The sequence below is a fragment of the Cydia strobilella genome, chromosome 6 (genome assembly GCF_947568885.1).
Source record: "Cydia strobilella chromosome 6, ilCydStro3.1, whole genome shotgun sequence".
Classification (NCBI taxonomy): domain Eukaryota; kingdom Metazoa; phylum Arthropoda; class Insecta; order Lepidoptera; family Tortricidae; genus Cydia; species Cydia strobilella.
In genome coordinates, this window is record NC_086046.1 from 11,000,015 (window position 1) to 11,021,645 (window position 21,631).

At 41.4% G+C, this 21,631-nt stretch overlaps 2 protein-coding genes across 2 annotated transcripts; one reads left to right on the forward strand and one right to left on the reverse strand.

The window, feature by feature from the left end:
* The first annotated feature begins 809 nt into the window (after positions 1-809).
* LOC134742110 (glycerol kinase 3-like) lies at positions 810-14,996 on the forward strand. Its single transcript, XM_063675061.1, has 12 exons — positions 810-1,010; positions 1,205-1,333; positions 2,357-2,486; positions 6,976-7,193; positions 8,809-9,021; positions 9,230-9,332; positions 9,589-9,696; positions 10,352-10,514; positions 11,148-11,349; positions 11,725-11,854; positions 14,300-14,392; positions 14,697-14,996. Exons 1-12 carry the CDS (start codon positions 939-941, stop codon positions 14,798-14,800), a joined length of 1,665 nt encoding a protein of 554 aa, XP_063531131.1. The 5' UTR covers positions 810-938; the 3' UTR covers positions 14,801-14,996.
* A 317-nt stretch (positions 14,997-15,313) lies between these two features.
* Positions 15,314-18,790, reverse strand: LOC134742111 (RNA-splicing ligase RtcB homolog). Its single transcript, XM_063675063.1, has 5 exons — positions 18,337-18,790; positions 18,112-18,242; positions 16,960-17,664; positions 16,461-16,625; positions 15,314-15,632 (listed from the first exon to the last, which is right to left on the reverse strand). The coding sequence occupies exons 1-5, from the start codon at positions 18,626-18,628 to the stop codon at positions 15,405-15,407; spliced, it is 1,521 nt and encodes a 506-aa protein (XP_063531133.1). The 5' UTR covers positions 18,629-18,790; the 3' UTR covers positions 15,314-15,404.
* Between the last annotated feature and the right edge of the window lie 2,841 nt (positions 18,791-21,631).

Here is a 21,631-nt window from a genome sequence, read left to right on the forward strand (position 1 = left end):
ATTATCTCCTTGGTTGCTCCCACCACGGTCTTCTATGATGTTAGTTAGGGTCGCATTTACTAATTGTTGAAACTCTTGAAGAGACTTCACTAGATGTGAAGCTCGTGGATTAGTGTCTTTCACAATTGTTTTTATTACGTGCTTATTCTCAGTAATTATCAATTGCATTTCCGGCACCATGTTTAGCTATTGATGTGGTGTTTGTCGACTAATGGATAAAAGTTCCCAAATTTAAACTTGTTCTCTAAATTTGCATGCCTTGCTTTTTCGCCTTTTCGTGTTTTTGCACTTTGACAAGTGTTTGAACTTTGACACTGACATGATTTTGACGTTTGGATGTATTAACCTTGCCAGTTTTCTTGCAGTTGCAAAGTTGCCAATAATATAAATGCTAAAGTGAAAGCAGTGAGTAAAAAAAGGCACAAATATTTAAAGCTTAATAGAAAAAGCTTTCGTGAGATAAAAAACTTGGGTAATCGTTTTTCTTCAAAACAACTTGATCATTGATTAGGCATGGATTAGGCCGTGTTTTTTTGGTCGTTCATTAGCAATGTCAGTAGCTTGTCAAAATGACAATTCTTAAGACCGTTCAAATTCCACATGCGAAATGCTCTAAGAAAGTAACTTTTATAATTTTTAATTAGTAGTGAAATGAAATAAAATATAATCTATTTACTAAAACCATAATTTATTCAAACAACTGAAATTCAGGATACTTTGGGTTCTGTGACATAACAAATCGTAGTATTTTAGTAAAACTTCAAGCAATAAATATGTATGTACTATGTATGGGGTCATTCATGAACGTTATTCAAGACAATCAGCTGATTTGATTTATCCAATTCTAATTTTTGAATACTGTTTGGAGTCAAATATTAATTCACAATGTAATTGCTTAATTTTGTAATAGAAAACATTCAGTCCACCAACCACATATTATGCGTACATTTGGAAAATTTGGGCCATTAATAGGTGCCATAGATGAAGGAACATCCAACGTAAAGTTTTTGGTAATAACCAGTTGTTTTATAAATATTCTGCAATGCATTTGTAACCGCGTATCCTGATATTAATTTGAATAATTGGAGTATTACATGAAACATGAATATTTATATTTATCCTTTGAATTCATCATTATTATACCTACCTTTGTTTTTTTATATTGTCTTGCCTTTTGTGATTTTAAAGGTCAAATTATTCGTAGGTTTTTGCAGCGAACACTTCAGAAGTGTTAACTTATCATCAAACATCTCTAAAACGCTTCAGTCCGCAAGAAGGATGGGTTGAACAAGACGCTCTAGAAATTTTAAATGCTGTGGTGGAATGTATTGAGGTAATTTCTGCTCCAATTTTTGAATGAGAATGAGTGTCAACACTGACATATTATTATACTCGTACTTAGTGCAAGCAAAATGTATAGAAAGTGAATTATGTAGACGTTAATATATTTTTGTCAGTGTTGACACTTTTAGTGACTCGTGGTATGGATACTAATTTAAGTTGTACAGCACTTTATTTTATATGCCTGTATTAAACTCTCTTTACACTCTCTTTAGTACAAATTCAATGTATTGTAATCAGAGACCGGTATTATTGTGGCATTTTTGAATTGTCATAGGGAGTTCTCATTTATCGACTTCCAATACACATATATCAATACAACGTAGAACACAAACTATTAAATAGGTATAATAGTTAATGGATATTTGACTGTAAAAGAAGTAATTTAAGCAGATAATATGGAAAAAATACTACTTAATTATTTTATAAAGAAACTATTGGAATACTTGTTAGTACTAAAACAGAGTTTGAACGTGAAATTAAAAAAAAAAACACGGAACTGAAGTAATTAAATACGAAGCTAAGTTATTTTTTTTTTATTGCAAATCTATTTGGCATTTTCAACTACTCAAAAGTTATCTAGAAGAAATGGCTCTTAGCTATAAGATCGCTTGTTATCTACCTCTACTTTTAATATTTTTTAATATGATGTAGGTATACATTGTACCGATATCGGTACGGTACCTATATCGAAAGTCGATAAGTGAGAAATCCCTAATGACAATTAAAACTGCCATGAGAATTCTGGCCTCTGATCATAAATATTTGTATATACAAATATATATACATATATATATAATTCTCTAGTGCCCACAACACAACTCTTATTCCTTACACTTCACTTAAAGGGACTGTCGATTTGTGTAGATCGTCCCACAATAAATATATTTCTTTGATGTAAATTATATTTCTGTATAGGATGCTGTAACCATAAGACCATAACTGACCATCCATAAATATCGGTCATAGGTAAATGGTATTTGCTTAAAATATGTTGTTTTAATTCATATTACAGGTAACTGCAGATAATTTGAGAAAATTAGACATAAATCCTGAAGATATTGTTGGTATTGGAGTTACCAACCAAAGAGAAACCACTGTTGTATGGAACTCTGCTACTGGACAACCACTTTATAGTGCCATTGGTAATTATGTCATTATTAGCTTCTGCCCGTGGTCTGCATGCTGCATGGGACGATGATGGTGATTGGTGATTGATAAAAGCTTTCCTATGTTCTACCTCGGGTCTGCAACTATCTCCATACCTACCAAATTGTATTTAAATCGGATTAAGTGGTTTAAACATGAAGAGATAATAGACAGACAGAGTTACTTTCACATTTATAATACATAAATACTTAAATTTATAATATGTACTTGTGAGCTCATAAAAACGCTGATTTAAACTTTCACGATTTTTACTCATTATTATTTTCGTCGGAGGTAAATTTAAAACTTATTTTACGCGATTAAGTCCCGTCGTTGTAAATAATAATGAGCTCATAAAAAGCTCTGAATAGAAACTTTACCATAAATATTTACCTAACCTAACCTCTCAAACGTGAATCTGCGTGCCGCGGAGTTATTTAATTCTAATTAATTAATAATTAGAGTTCAATAGGTACCTACTAGACGTGTGCGCCGCGCCGGCGCGCCGCCGCCGCCGATAAATGATCGGCGTGAAATCGGCGTGACCTTGAGTGTTGTAAATTAGCTATTCCAAGTTGGTTTTTGAATTACAATATGGATTTTTTTGTCATATATACATCAATTATTAATTAAATAAAACAGAAGAGCCAGTTGCACAAACTGTTTGACACACCGATTAAAGTAACTGAGTAATCCTCAGTATTCAGCGTCAAGAAAGATGAGATAGCGATAGGTATATGAAGCAGGATTTGTTCTTGTTAATTGTGAATACACATTGCCTCACATACGAAGGCAGAATCCTCAGTCATGAACTCATGACAAGACTTACGAGTTACGAGCAACGAAAACACAGGGCTCATGTACCATGGGACCTCAAGGTGGAATAGAAAAGGAAAACTAACTGGCTAATATTGCGACCATCATCCTAGCTTATTTGTTTGCGTCTTAAACTGTATTTAAGTCCAGCAAAAATCTGAGAATATTATAATACTGCGAATACTCTCGAGACTCAATGTCCTAAAAAAAGAAAGAGGGAGACAGAGTGACAACACTGTAGATTCGCTTGCCCTACGGAAATGTGCAAGCTGTAAATGGGTGAAGCAACAATTTCTTGTCACTCGTTGCTATGGGTCACCTGGGTCACTGGGGCTTTCAATTAACCAAACATTTTTGTAGTAGTTATAAACTTATAAGCCCTTTCCATAATAGGCCATCTAACAATAATTAATGATAATATGACTTGGTACAAAAGTTCTTGTAAGACACCGTGCTACTATTGTCGCCTGCCTGACGGGAATAACAACAGCAAATATATCGAAATGTCGGCTCTTCTGAAGAAAATTGAAGATAAAAGTTTTAGAGAGGTCTTAAGATCAACCGTTCCAAGAAAAAAGTGATGGTAGTAGACGGCAAATATTCCCCCAGTTACCGAAGCACGGCGATTACCAAAAAGCGAGCTAGTTTGTATATCTTGGGTTGATAACCAGTGCCGGTGGTTGCACCGCCGAGATACGCCGCAGAGCTGTCATGTCTAAGAGTGCTATGGCTAACCTCTACAAGATCTGGAGGAACAGAGGTATTCGAAGTGCAAATAAAGTGCGCTTGCGTGCTCTCGTCTTTTCAATATTCCAGTATGGTACCGAAACGTGGAGTCTCATAAAGTGTGAAGTGGCAAAGGTTGGTGCTTTTGAGATGTGGTGTTGACGAAGACTGCTGCTTAAACCTTGGACAGCTAGAAAGAAAATACCCCAAACTCTGATAGCTCAATATCGCCACTCCCCTCTTCACAACATGCCATGGGCGAGCCCTTAGATTCCTCGGACATATCATACGGTTTTCAACGCATGATGTGGAGAAACACATGTATTTAGGCCGATGCCAAACGTGCTCGAGTTGGAGCATTGTGAGAAGGTCGAACGCAATGATGTTATCGCGATCCTCAGCAATGAGAAAACGAGAAAGAAGATACGTCTCAGTAAGCCTGGTGCTTGTACGACAAGAAAACCGTTAAAAGGTAGCCATAGCAGACCACTATGTCTAGCAAATTTCAAAGATTTTGGAGTTCTGTTTTGTTAAAGTCCGTCATTTTTAATACGATAAACCATGGAAATCATGAGAAAATGGAGTTACAGATCGGATCGTTGGTCATTGGGACCAGGTAACCCCTTAAGAGGCCGGTGTCTATTTTAGTCGCAAAAATGTAAAATTGATAGATTTAGTCGGTGAAACTGTACACCTTTTGTTACCTTATTGAAATAACTAGTACTGGTTTCTATTAGCACGTCTTCTTATCTTACCTTTTATCAGATCAATTTTTTGAAAACAGACACTAAATTAGTAATGTTGGCTTTTCTGATGGACGTTTAGGTTAACGCGCGTAAAGCACTGATTTTGTCGCTCTTATTTGTAAATTTCGTAAAGTTTGGACGGCTAAACATGGTAATTTTGTACTGCACATATCCTGTACTTGACGTTTATCAGACTACATTTTTATTATTATGACTTTGAAGTAGTGTAAATGAAAGTTAGACGAAATAAATTTTCTCCAGAAATTACTTCAAAAGAAGTGACAATTTCTCTGAAAATCGACTTAATTTCAACAAAATTTTGATACTTAAACAATCTACTACATTTGCTGAAACTATTCTTATACATCAATTTGTATAATTTACCACCATATATTTTTGATGAATTTTTAAAAACTACCCCTTCTTTTCATATATTACCGGTGACGCACGCTCGCGACCTGATTATTAAAAGGCAAGATGAGAAGACGTGCTAATAGAAACCAATACTTGTTATTTAGATATTACGTAACAAAACGTGTATATTTCAACGACTAAATCTATCAATTTTAAATTTTTGCTCCAAAATCGACTACGGCCCCTTAATCCAAGTTACTAGGGAAATCGGGTTATTATACCTATCCTATATTATTAATTTACAAATCCTATTTTACTCACAGAGTCACAGCCTATTCAAAACTTTTACTTAGTTCACTGGAATCACTGGCCAGCGACCTGGATTGATCAATATTTCAAAAAAAAACGACAAATTTATGATTTTTCTTAAGAAACATGAAAGTCAAGGTCACGCCGATTTCACGCCGAAAATATGCCGCCGCCGCCAATTTTTTGGCAAACGCCGCCGCCGATCATTTTTTAATCGTGATCGGCGCACACGTCTAGTACCTACTAACGTGGATCCGCGTTCCAGCATTCGAGAGGTTAAGGCAGGGGGGTGTCACTGCGCAGTTTAGGTATATTTGGCCGGCGCACCGCCCGGGAAGGAGTATGGTAGTGGGCTGCCGCTCGGCTCGCACGATAGTCGTGTCACGTGGCGCTCGCGCAAAATTGTAAATACGCAATGGCTTCGAAACCTAAATCGCGATCTAATCTGTATAAAAGATAATGTTCTGTTTACGGATGTCTGAATAAACGGAAGAACAAGGAAGCAGAAAAAACTTTTTTTTTTAATTCCGGACTATATTGACCGACATATTTTCAAAGGAATAAGTACTTCTGTGGCATACCTACTTCCGTGAGAATCAGACATACTATCTCCGGCTAAAAATTGTATGTTTACAGAATCAACGTTTGTAATTCCTACATATTTATCTTAAAATCAGTAGGTATAAAAACTTATATAGGTACAAAAACTTGTCAAGTGACAACCCCGTGCCGACACTCGCAGCTCGGTCATAAAACTGCGGCGCGCAAAGAAGATTCACGGTTCGTGCGCGGTTATAAGTTTCAATTTTGCTTGCAGGCGGCGAGTGTAGGTATAATTTTATACCTAAATCTGGCTTTTGTGAACCAGTGAATTTTCTGTACGGTAGTACTATTAGTTATTCTGTGGTTAAGGTACTGCCTGAACTGAACAAATCTCATGAAGTTTCAGAATTAGCCTCATGCATGAAGTTTATATTTGAACGAAATATGTTTTATTCGGATGTTTGTTACCGTTATATCATGTTACAAATGCATTTCCGTTTTTAAATTACCAATTAATTACTTAAAATTATAAATAAAAAGTACAAAAATTTTCCCGCGAAAAGCTAGTGAGCGAAACGCTCGAAACGCCACGTGACGTCACGCGTTCGACAGATTAGTGTCATTAGTAGCAAACGTCAGTTGGGCCGCCCAACGTGTGACGTCATCACGCTCTGTCGAATTCGCGCCAAAAATTATGAGCGTTTCAACCGCTCAAAAATTTTCAACATTTTAAATATTTTTTAATTAAAAAATGTTAAGGTTTACAAAAGTATTTTTATCATTTCCGGTGTTCCAACGATATAAATTATGAATCCAAAAATAAAAATAAATTCATGCATGGAGCTAATTGTCACATTTGGACCGAGTATTCTATATACCTAAAACTTAAAATTCATAATGATATAGATTGTTGATGCACCTATCCTACTCTAACATAATAACATAACATAATCCATGCCGCCTAATGAAGTAAATATTTGAATGATTCTAGTTTGGCTAGATGTGAGAACATCTAAAATCGTCGATGACCTACTCAAGAACAAAGGTGCACAGGCAATAAATGCAGTGTCACAGACTAGTGGGCTTCCATTATCCACATACTTCTCGTCAGTGAAACTGAAATGGCTGCTGCAGAATGTGACGGCTATCAAAGATGCTGTGGCCGCTGGGGAGTGCATGGCTGGCACAGTGGACTCCTGGCTAATATGGGTATGTTATGTATTGTTAATTGACCACGAGTATATAATAAAAACCGGCCAAGTGCGAGTCGGACTCGCGCACGAAGGGTTCCGTTCCATTACGGAAAAAAACATCAAAAAAATCACGTTTGTTGTATGGGAGCCCCATTTAAATATTTATATTATTCTGTTTTTAGTATTTGTTGTTATAGCGGCAACAGAAATACATCATCTGTGAAAATTTCAACTGTCTAGCTATCACGGTTCATGAGATACAGCCTGGTGACAGACAGACAGACGGATAGACGGACGGACAGACGGACAGCGGAGTCTTAGTAATAGGGTCTCGTTTTTACCCTTTGGGTACGGAACCCTAAAAATTATCAAGTACCAATTAAAGAAACCTATATTTAAACAAGCAAACAGAGCGCGCAGTGACTTTTTACTATACAGTCTGGCAATAAAGAGTAAAAATTTAAAAGTGGCAACACTGTAGCATCGTCCCGTTTTTCTTAGATTAATTTGGAAGGGACGACACTACAGTGTTGCCACTTTTTAATTTCTACTCTTTTTTGCCATTGTTAATAATGAAAGCTCATAAGAAGTTGACAAGTATACAATGAGTGTTGAATGTGAATTATTTCATTAGTTGAACAAACCGGCCAAGTGCGAGTCGGACTCGCGCACGAGTTTTTTTTAAATAAACTGATCGGCGATTGGCCCTAGTCAGGTTCCGTACCATTACGCAAAAAACAGCAAAAAATCACGTTTGTTGTATGGGAGCCCCACTTAAATATTTATTTTATTCTATTTTTAGTATTTGTTGTTATAGCGGCAACAGAAATACATCATCTGTGAAAATTTCAACTGTCTAGCTATCGCGGTTCATGAGATACAGCCTGGTGACAGATGGACAGACAGACGGACGGACAGCGGAGTCTTTGTAATAGGGTCCCGTTTTTACCCTTTGGGTACGGAACCCTAAAAATATCGCCAGTGCAGTGTTGAACCTTATTGGCTTTGCCGATTTTGCATATATTTTAGTTGGCACTTTTTAGGGTTCCGTACCCAAAGGGTAAAAACGGGACCCTATTACTAAGACTCCGCTGTCTGTCTGTCTGTCCGTCTGTCACCAGGCTCTATCTCACGAACCGTGATAGCTAGACAGTTAAAATTTTCACAGATGATGTATGGGTGGGCCAGTGATAAATTCTCTTTTCGTAAGGGGTCGAGAACGAAAAGAGAATTTATCACTGGCCCACCCTATATTTCTGTTGCCGCTATAACAACAATTACTAAAAACAGAATAAAATAAATATTTAAGTGGGGCTCCCATACAACAAACGTGATTTTTTTGTCGTTTTTTTGCGTAATGGTACGGAACCCTTCGTGCGCGAGTCCGACTCGCACTTGGCTGTTTTTTTTTAAAACCACTAACATTTATTGAGCTATACGAGTATCTTTTGTTTACCATGATGGACATCCAAATATGGACAAAGATTTACCACAGTTATGAATAAGGAGTGAAAATTCCCGATGAAAAAGCTTGAAACCCCCAAAACTTTTATGCATTTGACATTTTGAAAGACCTTCATCTACACTAGCGCCCCTAGCGGCGAAATCATACGCGGTAGCCCTCATTTCAGAACCTCACAGGCGGCACACGGGGAGGCATCCACGCCACGGACGTGACCAACGCCTCCAGAACCCAACTCATGTCGCTACGAAGTTTGCAGTGGGATAAGGGCCTGCTGAGATTTTTTGACATACCTAAACAAATATTGCCAAAGATAAAAAGTTCAGCTGAAATTTATGGTTACATTTCTATGGGATCTCTACTTGGCGTGCCAATTGCTGGGGTGAGTAAATAAAGAGGTATCACATTTAGGGTATAAAACATATTTCATGACCTCTTGTATAAAGAAGCCCTTTAATATATTTTAACATTTTTAACCCCTTTTTACCTTCCGGGAATAAAGAGCTCTATGTCTTATTCAAAAAGGGGTTAAAAATGTTAAAATATATTAAAGGGCTTCTTTATACAATTATTGTGTGCTTTCGTTTCAGTGCTTGGGTGACCAACAAGCAGCTTTAGTTGGTCAGGGATGCATGAGATTTGGTCAAGTGAAATGTACATTTGGTACTGGTTGTTTTCTCTTATATAATACAGGTATGAACATTCAGTTAGTAAAAAAAAAATGTAATGTGTTTTGTAGAGCAAAAATCTGTTAAATGACTGTAATTTGAACCCGCGAAAAAATGTCATGCCGCCTCGCGCCTTATAGAAATGCTTACTAAACGGAACGCTTGTAATAAAATGCTATTCTTGTATTTAGTTTTTTGTGAATTTGCTGTCCATTTAAATTGAAGAACTACGTGTCGGTATGTCGAAACTTGTTTTACAGTTTTGTGTTATTTATTCACAGGTGATTCGATAGTGCACTCACAAAATGGGCTCCTATCGACGGTAGCATACAAGCTCGGGCCCGACGCGCCTCCCGTTTACGCCTTAGAGGGATCCGTTGCAATAGCAGGTAGTTTATATTTTTGAGTTATTTCTTTTTATACCACGTCGGTGGCAAGCAAGCATACGGGCCCGCTTGATAGTAACCAGTCACCGTAGCCTATGGACGCCTGCAATACCAGAGATATTACTTGCATGTTGCCGACCCTTTAAAAACCTGTTCACTCCTTTTTATTATTATTATTATTATTATTATTTCATTTTAGACAGGCAGCTGATGCTGGTACGTCTAAATCATAGTTCACTTAGCACAGTTAGCATAGTTTGTTTTCCCAATACTTCCTTTTTTTCTCATTTTCCACGTATGAATTAAAACGCAGGAATAAATACATTATATAAGAATTATTTTTTGGTTTTATAGTTTGATCTTCCCGTCAGAAGATGTATCGTAATGAAGAGGAAAAAAGGCTATGTGCGTACCCTTTTTTTCCTGTTCGATAGGATACCACTTTTTTTTCGGCCAAATCAAATCATTATTTTCCTTATTAAAATTGAAAAAAGAATCAATCAAAGTAAAAGAAAGAAGTAATCAAAGGAATTAGCTATACTTTATGCGATTCTAACTTCTAAGCTAGAAGGTTCAAATTTTATTGACACATCGGCTGGTCAGTCTGCCTCGGTTTGATTCAATTGACCGTGTGATATAATGGCGGAATTCTATCTAGGAGACACATTGCAGTGGCTGCAACACGGCCTAGGCATACTGGAGGACGTGGCGGACAGCGAGACGCAGGCCGCCGAGGTCGGAGATAGCGACGAGGGCAGCTGCTGCTTCGTGCCCGCGTTTAACGGGATATACTCGCCGCACTGGAGGAAAGACGCCAGGGGGTAAGTTTTCCATATACATTTGTAACTAGGAGACATATTGCAGAAGATATAACACGGTCTGTCACCAGAGACATACTCCAATATTTTTGGCAAATCGACAAGTGATTGATCAAAATGATCAAATTTATTATGGTTTTTAGGTACTTACCTACACTAAAGTGTTCTTTAGTAAATAATTTAGCCGAGTCGCAAATGCCACAGAGTATACAACAAGGAAAAAGTATGTTATTATGGTTTGGTCTATAAAGTCTTAATTTACATATTAAATGCGACGAATACCAGTGCGTGTGCCTATTGCATGCATCTACAGCAGTGGTGGGCAAAGTACGGCCCGCGGGCCAACTCCGACCCGCGATAGGATTTTATCCGGCCCGCCGAAGGTCATTCGAAATAATTAGTATATGGTCCGTGATCCCGTGGAATAATAAAAATGCATTTTTGCTGCAATTCTGGCCCTCCTCTGATTTTACTTAAACTTTCTGGCCCCCCATGTAGAAAGTTTGCCCACCAATGATCTACAGCAATCTTATACCTAATAGTACCAACTTTTGTTGTTTGTGTGTTTCATGTCGTTTTTTCTTAGACTGGTCTTCTACAATTTTCTTTTTGAAGTGAACTATCGTGAACTTTCAGAATAATGTGCGGGCTGAGCAACTTCACGCGGCGCTCGCACGTGGTGCGCGCGGCGCTGGAGGCGGTGTGCCAGCAGACGCGAGCGGTGGCGGGCGCGGTGGCGGCAGACTGCGCGCCGCTGCGACGCCTGCTCGCCGACGGCGGCATGTCGCAGAACGCGCTGCTCATGCAGATGCTGGCCGACACGCTCGGCATACCCGTGGTAAGTATCTCTCATGCGTCTCGGAGTTTACCTTGTCCACAACGCTAGTTTTAATTATAGGTTTACAATTACGTAAAACGATGGGTTCCTATTTCAGAGCAATTCGGAACAAGGATCGGAATTTTGTCAGTTGCCTTCCCCATTGTAAAGTGATTCTAACTATAAAACTCCCGTGAGACTCAAACATATTAAATTATTTTAAACCGTGTCACTCACGTATTATTAAGTCGAATAGCTCGACATGTTTCGGTCCAATTTACGAGGACCGTCTTCACAGAGCACGACACGTCTTCACTGGTCGAAGGCGCGCGGTGTACTGCGTGTGTGCCGTGTATTTTAATATGCATTGTAAAGTGATTTGTCAATATGGTCTAGGTCCGCCCGCTGATGATGGAGAGTACAGCACTGGGCGCGGCCGTGGCGGCGGGGCGCGCGCTCCGCGTGTGGCCCACCAGCACCCCCGCGCCGCCCGCCGACACCTTCCTGCCCGCCATCTCGCCCGAGGGTGAGTACACGTGTACTGTAGTACCGCTGGTGCAGCGCGTGTGGCCCACCAGCACCCCCGCGCCGACACCTTCCTGCCCGCTATCTCGCCCGAGGGTGAGTACACGTGTACTGTAGTACCGCTGGTGCAGCGCGTGTGGCCCACCAGCACCCCCGCGCCGCCCGCCGACACCTTCCTGCCCGCCATCTCGCCCGAGGGTGAGTACACGTGTACTGTAGTACCGCTGGTGCAGCGCGTGTGGCCCACCAGCACCCCCGCGCCGCCCGCCGACACCTTCCTGCCCGCCATCTCGCCCGAGGGTGAGTACACGTGTACTGTAGTACCGCTGGTGCAGCGCGTGTGGCCCACCAGCACCCCCGCGCCGACACCTTCCTGCCCGCTATCTCGCCCGAGGGTGAGTACACGTGTACTGTAGTACCGCTGGTGCAGCGCGTGTGGCCCACCAGCACCCCCGCGCCGCCCGCCGACACCTTCCTGCCCGCTATCTCGCCCGAGGGTGAGTACACGTGTATTGAAGTACCGCTGGTGCAGCGCGTGTGGCCCACTTGCACCCCCGCACCGCCCGCCGACACCTTCCTGCCCGCCATCTCGCCCGAGGGTGAGTACACGTGTACTGTAGTACCGCTGGTGCAGCGCGTGTGGCCCACCAGCACCCTCGCGCCACCCGCCGACACCTTCCTGCCCGCCATCTCGCCCGAGGGTGAGTACACGTGTACTGTAGTACCGCTGGTGCAGCGCGTGTGGCCCACCAGCACCCCCGCGCCGCCCGCCGACACCTTCCTGCCCGCTATCTCGCCCGAGGGTGAGTACACGTGTACTGTAGTACCGCTGGTGCAGCGCGTGTGGCCCACCAGCACCCCCGCGCCACCCGCCGACACCTTCCTGCCCGCCATCTCGCCCGAGGGTGAGTACACGTGTACTGTAGTACCGCTGGTGCAGCGCGTGTGGCCCACCAGCACCCCCGCGCCGCCCGCCGACACCTTCCTGTCCGCTATCTCGCCCGAGGGTGAGTACACGTGTACTGTAGTACCGCTGGTGCAGCGCGTGTGGCCCACCAGCACCCTCGCGCCCACCTCGCACCGCCCGCCGACACCTTCCTGCCCGCTATCTCGCCCGAGGGTGAGTACACGTGTACTGTAGTACCGCTGGTGCAGAGCGTGTGGCCCACCAGCACCCCCGCGCCGCCCGCCGACACCTTCCTGCCCGCTATCTCGCCCGAGGGTGAGTACACGTGTATTGAAGTACCGCTGGTGCAGCGCGTGTGGCCCACCTGCACCCCCGCACCGCCCGCCGACACCTTCCTGCCCGCCATCTCGCCCGAGGGTGAGTACACGTGTACTGTAGTACCGCTGGTGCAGCGCGTGTAGCCTACCAGCACCCCCGCGCCGCCCGCCGACACCTTCCTGCCCGCCATCTCGCCCGAGGGTGAGTACACGTGTACTGTAGTACCGTTGGTGCAGCGCGTGTGGCCCACCAGCACCCCCGCGCCGCCCGCCGACACCTTCCTGCCCGCTATCTCGCCCGAGGGTGAGTACACGTGTACTGTAGTACCGCCGGTGCAGCGCGTGTGGCCCACCAGCACCCTCGCGCCGCCCGCCGACACCTTCCTGCCCGCTATCTCGCCCGAGGGTGAGTACACGTGTACTGTAGTACCGCTGGTGCAGAGCGTTTGGCCCACCAGCACCCCCGCGTCGCCCGCCGACACCTTCCTGCCCGCTATCTCGCCCGAAGGTGAGTACACGTGTACTGTAGTACCGCTGGTACAGCGCGTGTGGCTCACCAGCACCCCCGCGCCGCCCGCCGACACCTTCCTGCCCGCTATCTCGCTCGAGGGTGAGTACACGTGTACTGTAGTACCGCTGGTGCAGCGCGTGTGGCCCACCAGCACCCCCGCGCCGCCCGCCGACATCTTCCTGCCCGCCATCTCGCCCGAGAGTGAGTACACGTGTACTGTAGTACCGCTGGTGCAGCGCGTGTGGCCCACCAGCACCCCCGCGCCGCTTGCCGACACCTTCCTGCCTGCCGTTTCGCCCGAGGGTGAGTACACGTGTACTGTAGTTCCGCTGGTGCAGCGCGTGTGGCCCATCAGCACCCCCGCGCCGCCCGCCGACACCTTGCTGCCCGCTATCTCGCCCGAGGGTGAGTACACGTGTATTGTAGTACCGGTGGTGCAGCGCGTGTGGCCCACCAGCACCCCCGCGCCGCCCGCCGACACCTTCCTGCCCGCCATCTCGCCCGAGGGTGAGTACACGTGTACTGTAGTACCGCTGGCACAGGCTACTAAATACATGAATGAAAAATGTGTTGCAACTTGCAACCTACACATGTAAAATTATCTAATGATTAAAATCTTAGGTATGCTTTTATACAAAAAAAATCTTGTCTTATCTTATGGATGAGCACCACAAAGTATTATTATAGGTACATCTAGTTGTTTCGTTATAGATCGCGAAATCCGACGGGTTCGATGGGAAACCGCATTGGAGCGGTGTATGGGCTGGGTGAAAGAAGAATCCGATGAGTCCACATTCAAACCAGGTGAGATATTTCTCACCTACATTTTTAGGGTTCCGTAGTCAACTAGTTATATTTAAATACCTAATGTTGAGGTAGATACTTTAGTTTCGGTTGACCGATAACAAATCACGAAGTGAATGGGGTTGAAAGCAGCCAATTGCTCACCAAGTCATTAATCCGAACAAACTGGAAGCCAGGAGCACAGAAATTTTCGCAAAGTGAGAGAGGTGTTTACTTTATTACATCGCAGCACTCGAGTAATATAAATATGTCAGAAGGACTCAGAAGGTGTATAACGCTTTTATATAATTTTTTTGGTGTTCAGTTTCAGAGGAGATTGATCGAACAGGAGCAGTGCTGCCTCCAGGCCTGTTCTTCCTCGGTACCGCGCTTCTCGTAGTCATAGCCGATAAATTAAAATCTATCTAGTTCATGTCACATTCGTGAGTCCAGCTTAGTCATTAGATACCACTTCCTTACGTTAATGTTGGCTTGTACAAATAAAGTATTAATATATTAGTAGTTGAATTGTTAACATAATATTTTTGTGATTGCTTTTGGTTAGCTATATTGTATACCATTATTAGATTTCAGTTTTTGTTTTTGATTATAGTTGTTGTTCCTACACGTGTTTTTACTAACCCTTTGTAATGTGCCATTCACAAATGTTTTAGTAACCATGTTCAGTTTTATGGAACAGTTGATTTTTGATGATACCTTTTGGACGCCAATGACGTATATATCGGCACCGCAGGTCCAACGCCAAAGACGGATTAATCGGTCAAAGACCACAGAGCAACCTATGTGCATATGCATAAAGTTCAATTTCAGTTTTGACACTTCGGTGACGTGGTGTCAGTGTGACAGCTTTTGTGTTTGACACGGCGTCGAAAAGGTTAAGGTTAACTAGTATGTTTTTTGTGAAAATATAAACGAGACATAATAAAATACGTTTATTACAAAAGATCTTATATTGTTAATTACTTAACACAGTTCATTATATTATATTGTGAAAATGCATTGGAAAACTTATTTAACCCTTGATTACTGCGATCGGTCGGAGTTTGACAGCTTTCTTGCTGATACCAGCCGCATGGCATGTATTCACAACATCGGTAACATTTTTGTAAGATTCTGGGGCCTCTTCCATGACTAGTTTTGGTGAGGCGACTCTAATAGAAATACCCATGTTTTCCATTTTTTCAAGGACTTCTTTGTAATCGATATTTCGCCTAGACTTTGCACGTGACAAAGCGCGGCCCTGTAAATAAAATTGGAACCTATTAATAACATAAAATTACGTGTTTACATAGCTCCTGTAGAATGCATTATGTTTATGAAGAAAATTTGCTTTTAGGTCAGGCAACGAATGCTCAAAAAAAGTTATAGAGGGAAATGCTTGGAACACAATTTTCCCCGGCCGTAGCCATTGAGCCGGGGGAGGGGGGGAGAGGGGGTTGAAAGGTCCCATTTTTCGGTTTTTCAATTATATCCTCTATACCTTCTTGTTGCTTGGCCTATTTGTTCCTACAGCTAATTAGCCTCATGCATGAAGTTTATATTTGAACGAAATATTTGTTTATTCGGATGTTTGTTACCGTTATATCATGTTACAAATGCATTTCCGTTATTAAATTATCATTTAATTGCATAAAATAATAAATACAAAAACTTGCCCGCGAAAAGCTAGTGAGCGAAACGCGCGCGCGTTCGACAGATTAGTTCACATAAGTGTCATTAGTAGCAAACCGAGCAAACGTCAGTTGGACCGTCCAACGTGTGACGTCATCACGCTCTGTCGAATTCGCGTCAAAAATTATGAGCGTTTCAACCACTCAAAATTTTTCAACTTATTAAATATTTTTTAATAAATCAATGTGAAGGTTTACAAAAGTATTTTTAGTTTTTCCGGTGTTCAAACGATATAAATTATGATTACAAAAAAAAAACATGCATGGAGCTAATTATGAAACAAATCATCATAAACTATTAAGTAGTGTCCATATCTTAAAAATCAATGAGTTCTCATTCAGACCAGAGAACAGAACTATTAGTAAGATTACCTAAAATCATGCCAAATTATACTTACAGCTCCATGACATGTTGAGCCAAAAGTCTCAGTCATGCCCTGATGAGTGCCGGTAAGTACATAGCTGCAAGTCCCCATGGTCCCTCCGATAAGAACAGGCTGCCCAGTTAGCTGATAATCCACTGGGATTAGCGGGTGGTTAGGCGGAAATGCCCTTGTGGAACCCTAGGAGAAAAACAAAGATTTTCTTTGTATTGTAATTTTTGAACTTTCAGCCTGATAAGGGGTTGATGTGTGGTTGATATGTGGTGTTTTGGTAGTGACAGGGCCTGATTTACCCACAGGCTAATAAGCCTACAGCCTAGGGCGCAAGGACCAAGGGGGCGCGGCGGCAGCTCTGAGTTGAGACAAGCAGGGGGCAGATATATATAGTCAGCCTAGAGTGGTCAGAACTCTTAAGTCAGGCCCTGGGTAGTGAGTTGTCATTTAAACTACTTGTAGTGAGATGTCCTTCACAACAGTCAGGTAATTAATGACTATAAAATAAATGAAATCTTACCTTTCTGTGGACCAGTAATGTCTTAACTTTTCCATCCACAACATGCTCCTCCGTCTTTGCAATATTATGTGAAACATCATAAATAACATGCATGTCCAGATCATCAGGTGTCATTTTAAATTGTTTCGCAAAAGCCTGCCTTGTGAGGAAAGTCATAGAGCTACGATTTACCCAGGCAAAGTTGGCTGCTGCTGCCATTGCCTTCAAGTAATCCTGTCCTTCAACAGAATTAATTCTAGCACAAGCTAGCTGACGATCATTAGTCTCAATATTGTCTCTTTTCATAGCTTTCTCCATTTGCACTAATGCATCAGTTGCAACCTGATGCCCAAAGCCTCTGCTGCCCGAATGAATCATCACACACACTTGGCCAACTCTTTCCAGACCCATTTTTCCAGCTGCATATTTGTCATAGATCTCATCTACAACTTGAATCTCAGCATAATGGTTACCAGCCCCAAGGGTTCCAAGTTGGGGCAAGCCTCTCTTCTTGGCTCGAAGACTAACTTTTGAGGGGTCAGCTGTGAGCATCCTGCCATATTCTTCGCAGTGTTCTTTGTCCTCGGCCCACACATAACCCTCTCTAAGAGACCAATCCATGCCCATCTCCAGTGCTTCTTCCAAATCACGGGCATTCATTGGAATAATACCTTTAGAGCCTACTCCCACAGGAATATGGTCAAAAAGACTCTGAGCCAATTGTTCCTGAAATTGATAAAAGTTTTCATTACCCTATTAATATTACAAGTATGAAAGGATGTATGTTTGGGTATTTGGATGTTTTTTCCTCCTTCATTTAATCTTTTCAATGAAGTTTGGCAAATAGTGTAGTGTAAAACAGCACAGGATACTTTAAGATATTGTACAATTGCAATATCCTATATTGCTGAATCCTGTGTCTGTTGCAATTTACTGGGTTGCAAATTAGTATGAGAGGAGTAGGAACAGTTTAATAATTTATAAGCAGAAAGTTATGGGCACAGGCTAGTATTTCTAATTAACATGTTCACTGCAGTAGGGGGTCAAAAGACCCCATGAAAAGTATGGTTAATTATGAGTTATGCTAATTGCCACAGCGAATGTGTTAAAACTTGCAGGTATTTTAATTTGACATGAGCACAATATATTTTTTTAAATAAATACTAGTACTACCTTCAGTGGCAGTACATCTTTTTCATGTAAGTTAGTCCTCAATAGTCTTACACCGCAGTTAATATCAAAACCCACACCTCCAGGAGATACAATAGACTTAGGATCAGACATATCAAATGCAGCCATATTACCTGAAACAAAGCAATACAAAATTATGTTGTAAAATATTCATACATCACAACTGGCTGAGTTTAAGTAATTTCCAGTGATTATATATCTTGTTACCTATAGCGAAACCATATCCCGAATGTACATCGGGTAGACCCACTGACCGGCCTACGATACCCGGTAAAGCCGCTACGTTTGCAATTTGTTTTACACCGGGAAGAAAGCCGCCAGTCATGCCGGGCCGGCATGCATTTCTCAATTCATCTAACATAAGCTTCTCTAGTGAATTATTTACATAAAATATGCCTTCAACATTCATGTTGGGTTGAAATCCCTTCTTAATTTTCCAACAATATGGATTAATTTTTTCCAAATACTTCAATTCTTCGTTGTATTGACGAACAACCATCTTGATAGCTTCACACCCGATTAAGCACTAATCTAAGTCTTTTTACCACAATAATGGTACAGTTTAATATAAGTAATTTCAATTGAATACAGAAAAATAATCGTAGTCGCCAATTTAAGCTACAAAAGTACAAAATTAAATCATAGAGTAACTTGCTATACATATATTATTAGGGAACCGCTAATACACAGCCAAATAATGCTCAACCCAAGAATGTACAGCCCAATAATTGGCGTCCATGATGTACGTCTATTATTGGGTCGTGTATTATTGGGTTGAGCATTCTCGGTCCGCGCAGGCTTGGTCCGGGGCGATAATACGAAGCCACTCTTTTCACAGGGCAATAATGTACGACCCAATAATACGCGTCCACTAATTTGAGTCCTTGGCTTTCAAATATTGGGCTGCGCATTATTGGCACACGTCGAGAAAGCCCGACCCAATAATGTACGACCCAATAATAGGAAGCCAAAAACCAGAGACATTCTTTTTTTTAAGAGAGCTGTCAAAATTAGTAGGGACGTTCTGACTCGAGCTCGTGACAGCTTAAAAATAATCGGTTTTTTCTAGTGACATCTTTCAGTGACATTGACAGTATTGACACTTGTTTGGTTTACAATTTGTTATAATTTTTTAATTTTTTGCAACAAAAGTCCTAATATTTTTCCGTACTTAATGTCTTCATTATATACAAGTATGCAAGAAATCATGGCAAGAGATCCTTAATCGTTTTGGAATTAAATGAATTCTAAAAGCAGTAGAGGTAGGTACGGAAAAAATATTAATTAATGGAGAACCTTTGTCCGGTGAACAAGTAATGAATTTGCTAGGTTTTTTCACTCCGTGGTCAGCGTGGAGAAGCCAAAGTTGGAGGTAAGTGGCAGCGAGCACCGAAAACAGCGCGGCGCGGGTTCAGGTTGACAGGCTAGAGACGTGCGGCGAGCCCTTCAACAACTTAAGCCAAAAAAAATCTTCTGGTCCGGATGGACGCGCGTATTCAAGGACTGTAGAATGGTGCTGGCGGAGCCGCTATTGCACATATTGTTAAATACGGTCTGTCTCAAGCTAGAAGTATTCCCAGAAATTTGGAAAATTTCTTGAGTGATTACCAGTACCAAAAGGAAGTACGGCTAGCAATCTTCTTAGTCATGTAGCACCACTGATACTGCTTAATTTGACTTTTAAAAAGCTTTCGATCTTGTTGTAAAACCAAAGCTTGGTAACTTTGACACCCCACATTACTTTTTTTTGCAGACTACATGAGGCACAGACAGCAGTATGTAGATTATGAAGGGCACAGATTGAAACCAGCAGTGACATGGGCCATTTGTTCAATAGAATATCTTGGTTTATCGAAATTGGCTGAGACAGCAAGGTGCAGGTCTCTGGAAAATATATTAGGGTGAGTCCATTGTTTGTGTAAGAATGTCCCTGTAATGTATGGACTGGGTCACTGGTCAATGGGTCAAACACCATCAAAAACTAGATCTTAAGAGCAAAAAATTTGTGTTTGTAGGTTCAGCAAAACTACAAAAGGATACATATGTTGGTGCATCCCCTTTATACAAAGAAACATAACACTTACAAAATATGTATGCTCTAATTATACTGCATAGATATAAATAAAAATAATAAGTACTTAATAATTTTATTTAATGATAATTTATAATGGTCATGTAACAACATTGTTAATGACTTAAGGTCAATGTGGGGCAGACTGGTATATCAACATATGGCCCGCCTGATGTTAAGCAGTTGCTGTAGACTATGGATGCCTCTCTCCTTCTTCTAGAGTATGTGTACAACTGCAAGATTTAAAAGGATCAAAAGAGCTTGTAGTCATACTGAGTGTTACCCCTGATCCATTGCACCCAGCAGCACTCCAGGTGTTCCAGGTCTTGAGTTGCATCTATCATACACTACCAGCGGCACGTTAAGTGTTAGAAGAAAAGAGAAGAGACGGGAAGAGAAGAGATGAGAACCCCCTTACACTCTTACGGGATGATTTTGGAAATAAAACCTGTTCTACAACCTTCCTCGCAACTAAAAATATTATCTCCATGCGAATTTCATCGACATAATATGTACTTACATACATCCGTTTTAATAGTTTTCCATACAAATTTCCACCCCCCTTTTCACCCCCATAAGGGATGATTTCTGAGGTGAGAACTATCCTATGTCCTTCCCCGGGAATCAAAGTATCTCCATACCAAATTTGATGTAAATCGGTTCAGCAGTTTAAGCGTATGGAGGTAACAGACAAACAGACAGACTTTCGCATTTATAATATTAGTATGGATGATAGAACCCTATGAAAGAAATACAATTGTGTACTATAATTGTAATTTAGTATCTTGCCTATTATTTCCAATCATTCCAATCAAAGCTTTGACCCATGTCATCCAGAAAAAAAAATCTTTTCTATAAGACGATTTTCGTAGCAGTGTACGAGTACCTACCTAGTCCATCATTCGGACTTTGTTGTTGATTGTTGACCAAATACTTGGTTTTGGTTGTTTGTTTGAGGCTCTAAATGATAGTGCCGCCCATGACAAACCAAGTTCGGTCAAAACTCAAAAATCAACAAATCCAAATGATGGACTACTAGTACACTCTGAGACGAAAAACGTCTTATAGAAAAGTTTATATTTTTCTGGATGGATGGGTTTAGAATGTTTAGATGTAAAGTTTTGATTGGTAATAATAGGCAAGATACTAAACTACATGAAAAAAAATAGCTTTACCTCTTCCAAAAGTAAGTTGTGTCCAATAACCCTTACTTTTTAAATGTCTCGTTTTAGGTAGAGGTATACCTACAATGGTTTTTATTGAAGGTACACTGAAGCGAAGGTACAATATAACTACATACATTTTGCTTGAAATAATACGAGATTTCATAAGTCCACCCGCCAACCTGACGTCAGGTTTTGAGCCTTGTTTTGAGCTTAGGTCGTTTTAGGGATAGATATACTGATTTCTATTAAAGGTTTATTTATTTTT

What these genes read in the sequence shown, in the direction of transcription:
- LOC134742110 (XM_063675061.1), top strand. Translation starts at nt 939, where the DNA reads ATGCGTACATTTGGAAAATTTGGGCCATTAATAGGTGCCATAGATGAA. An exon ending in ACCACTTTATAGTGCCATTG is followed by an intron (nt 2,487 to 6,975) that starts GTAATTATGTCA and finishes GAATGATTCTAG; the next exon opens with TTTGGCTAGATGTGAGAACA. An exon ending in TGAGTCCACATTCAAACCAG is followed by an intron (nt 14,393 to 14,696) that starts GTGAGATATTTC and finishes TTTGGTGTTCAG; the next exon opens with TTTCAGAGGAGATTGATCGA.
- LOC134742111 (XM_063675063.1), bottom strand. Translation starts at nt 18,628, where the DNA reads ATGGTTGTTCGTCAATACAACGAAGAATTGAAGTATTTGGAAAAAATT. An exon ending in GGGATATGGTTTCGCTATAG is followed by an intron (nt 18,243 to 18,336) that starts GTAACAAGATAT and finishes GCTTTGTTTCAG; the next exon opens with GTAATATGGCTGCATTTGAT. An exon ending in GCTCAACATGTCATGGAGCT is followed by an intron (nt 15,633 to 16,460) that starts GTAAGTATAATT and finishes TTTTATTTACAG; the next exon opens with GGCCGCGCTTTGTCACGTGC.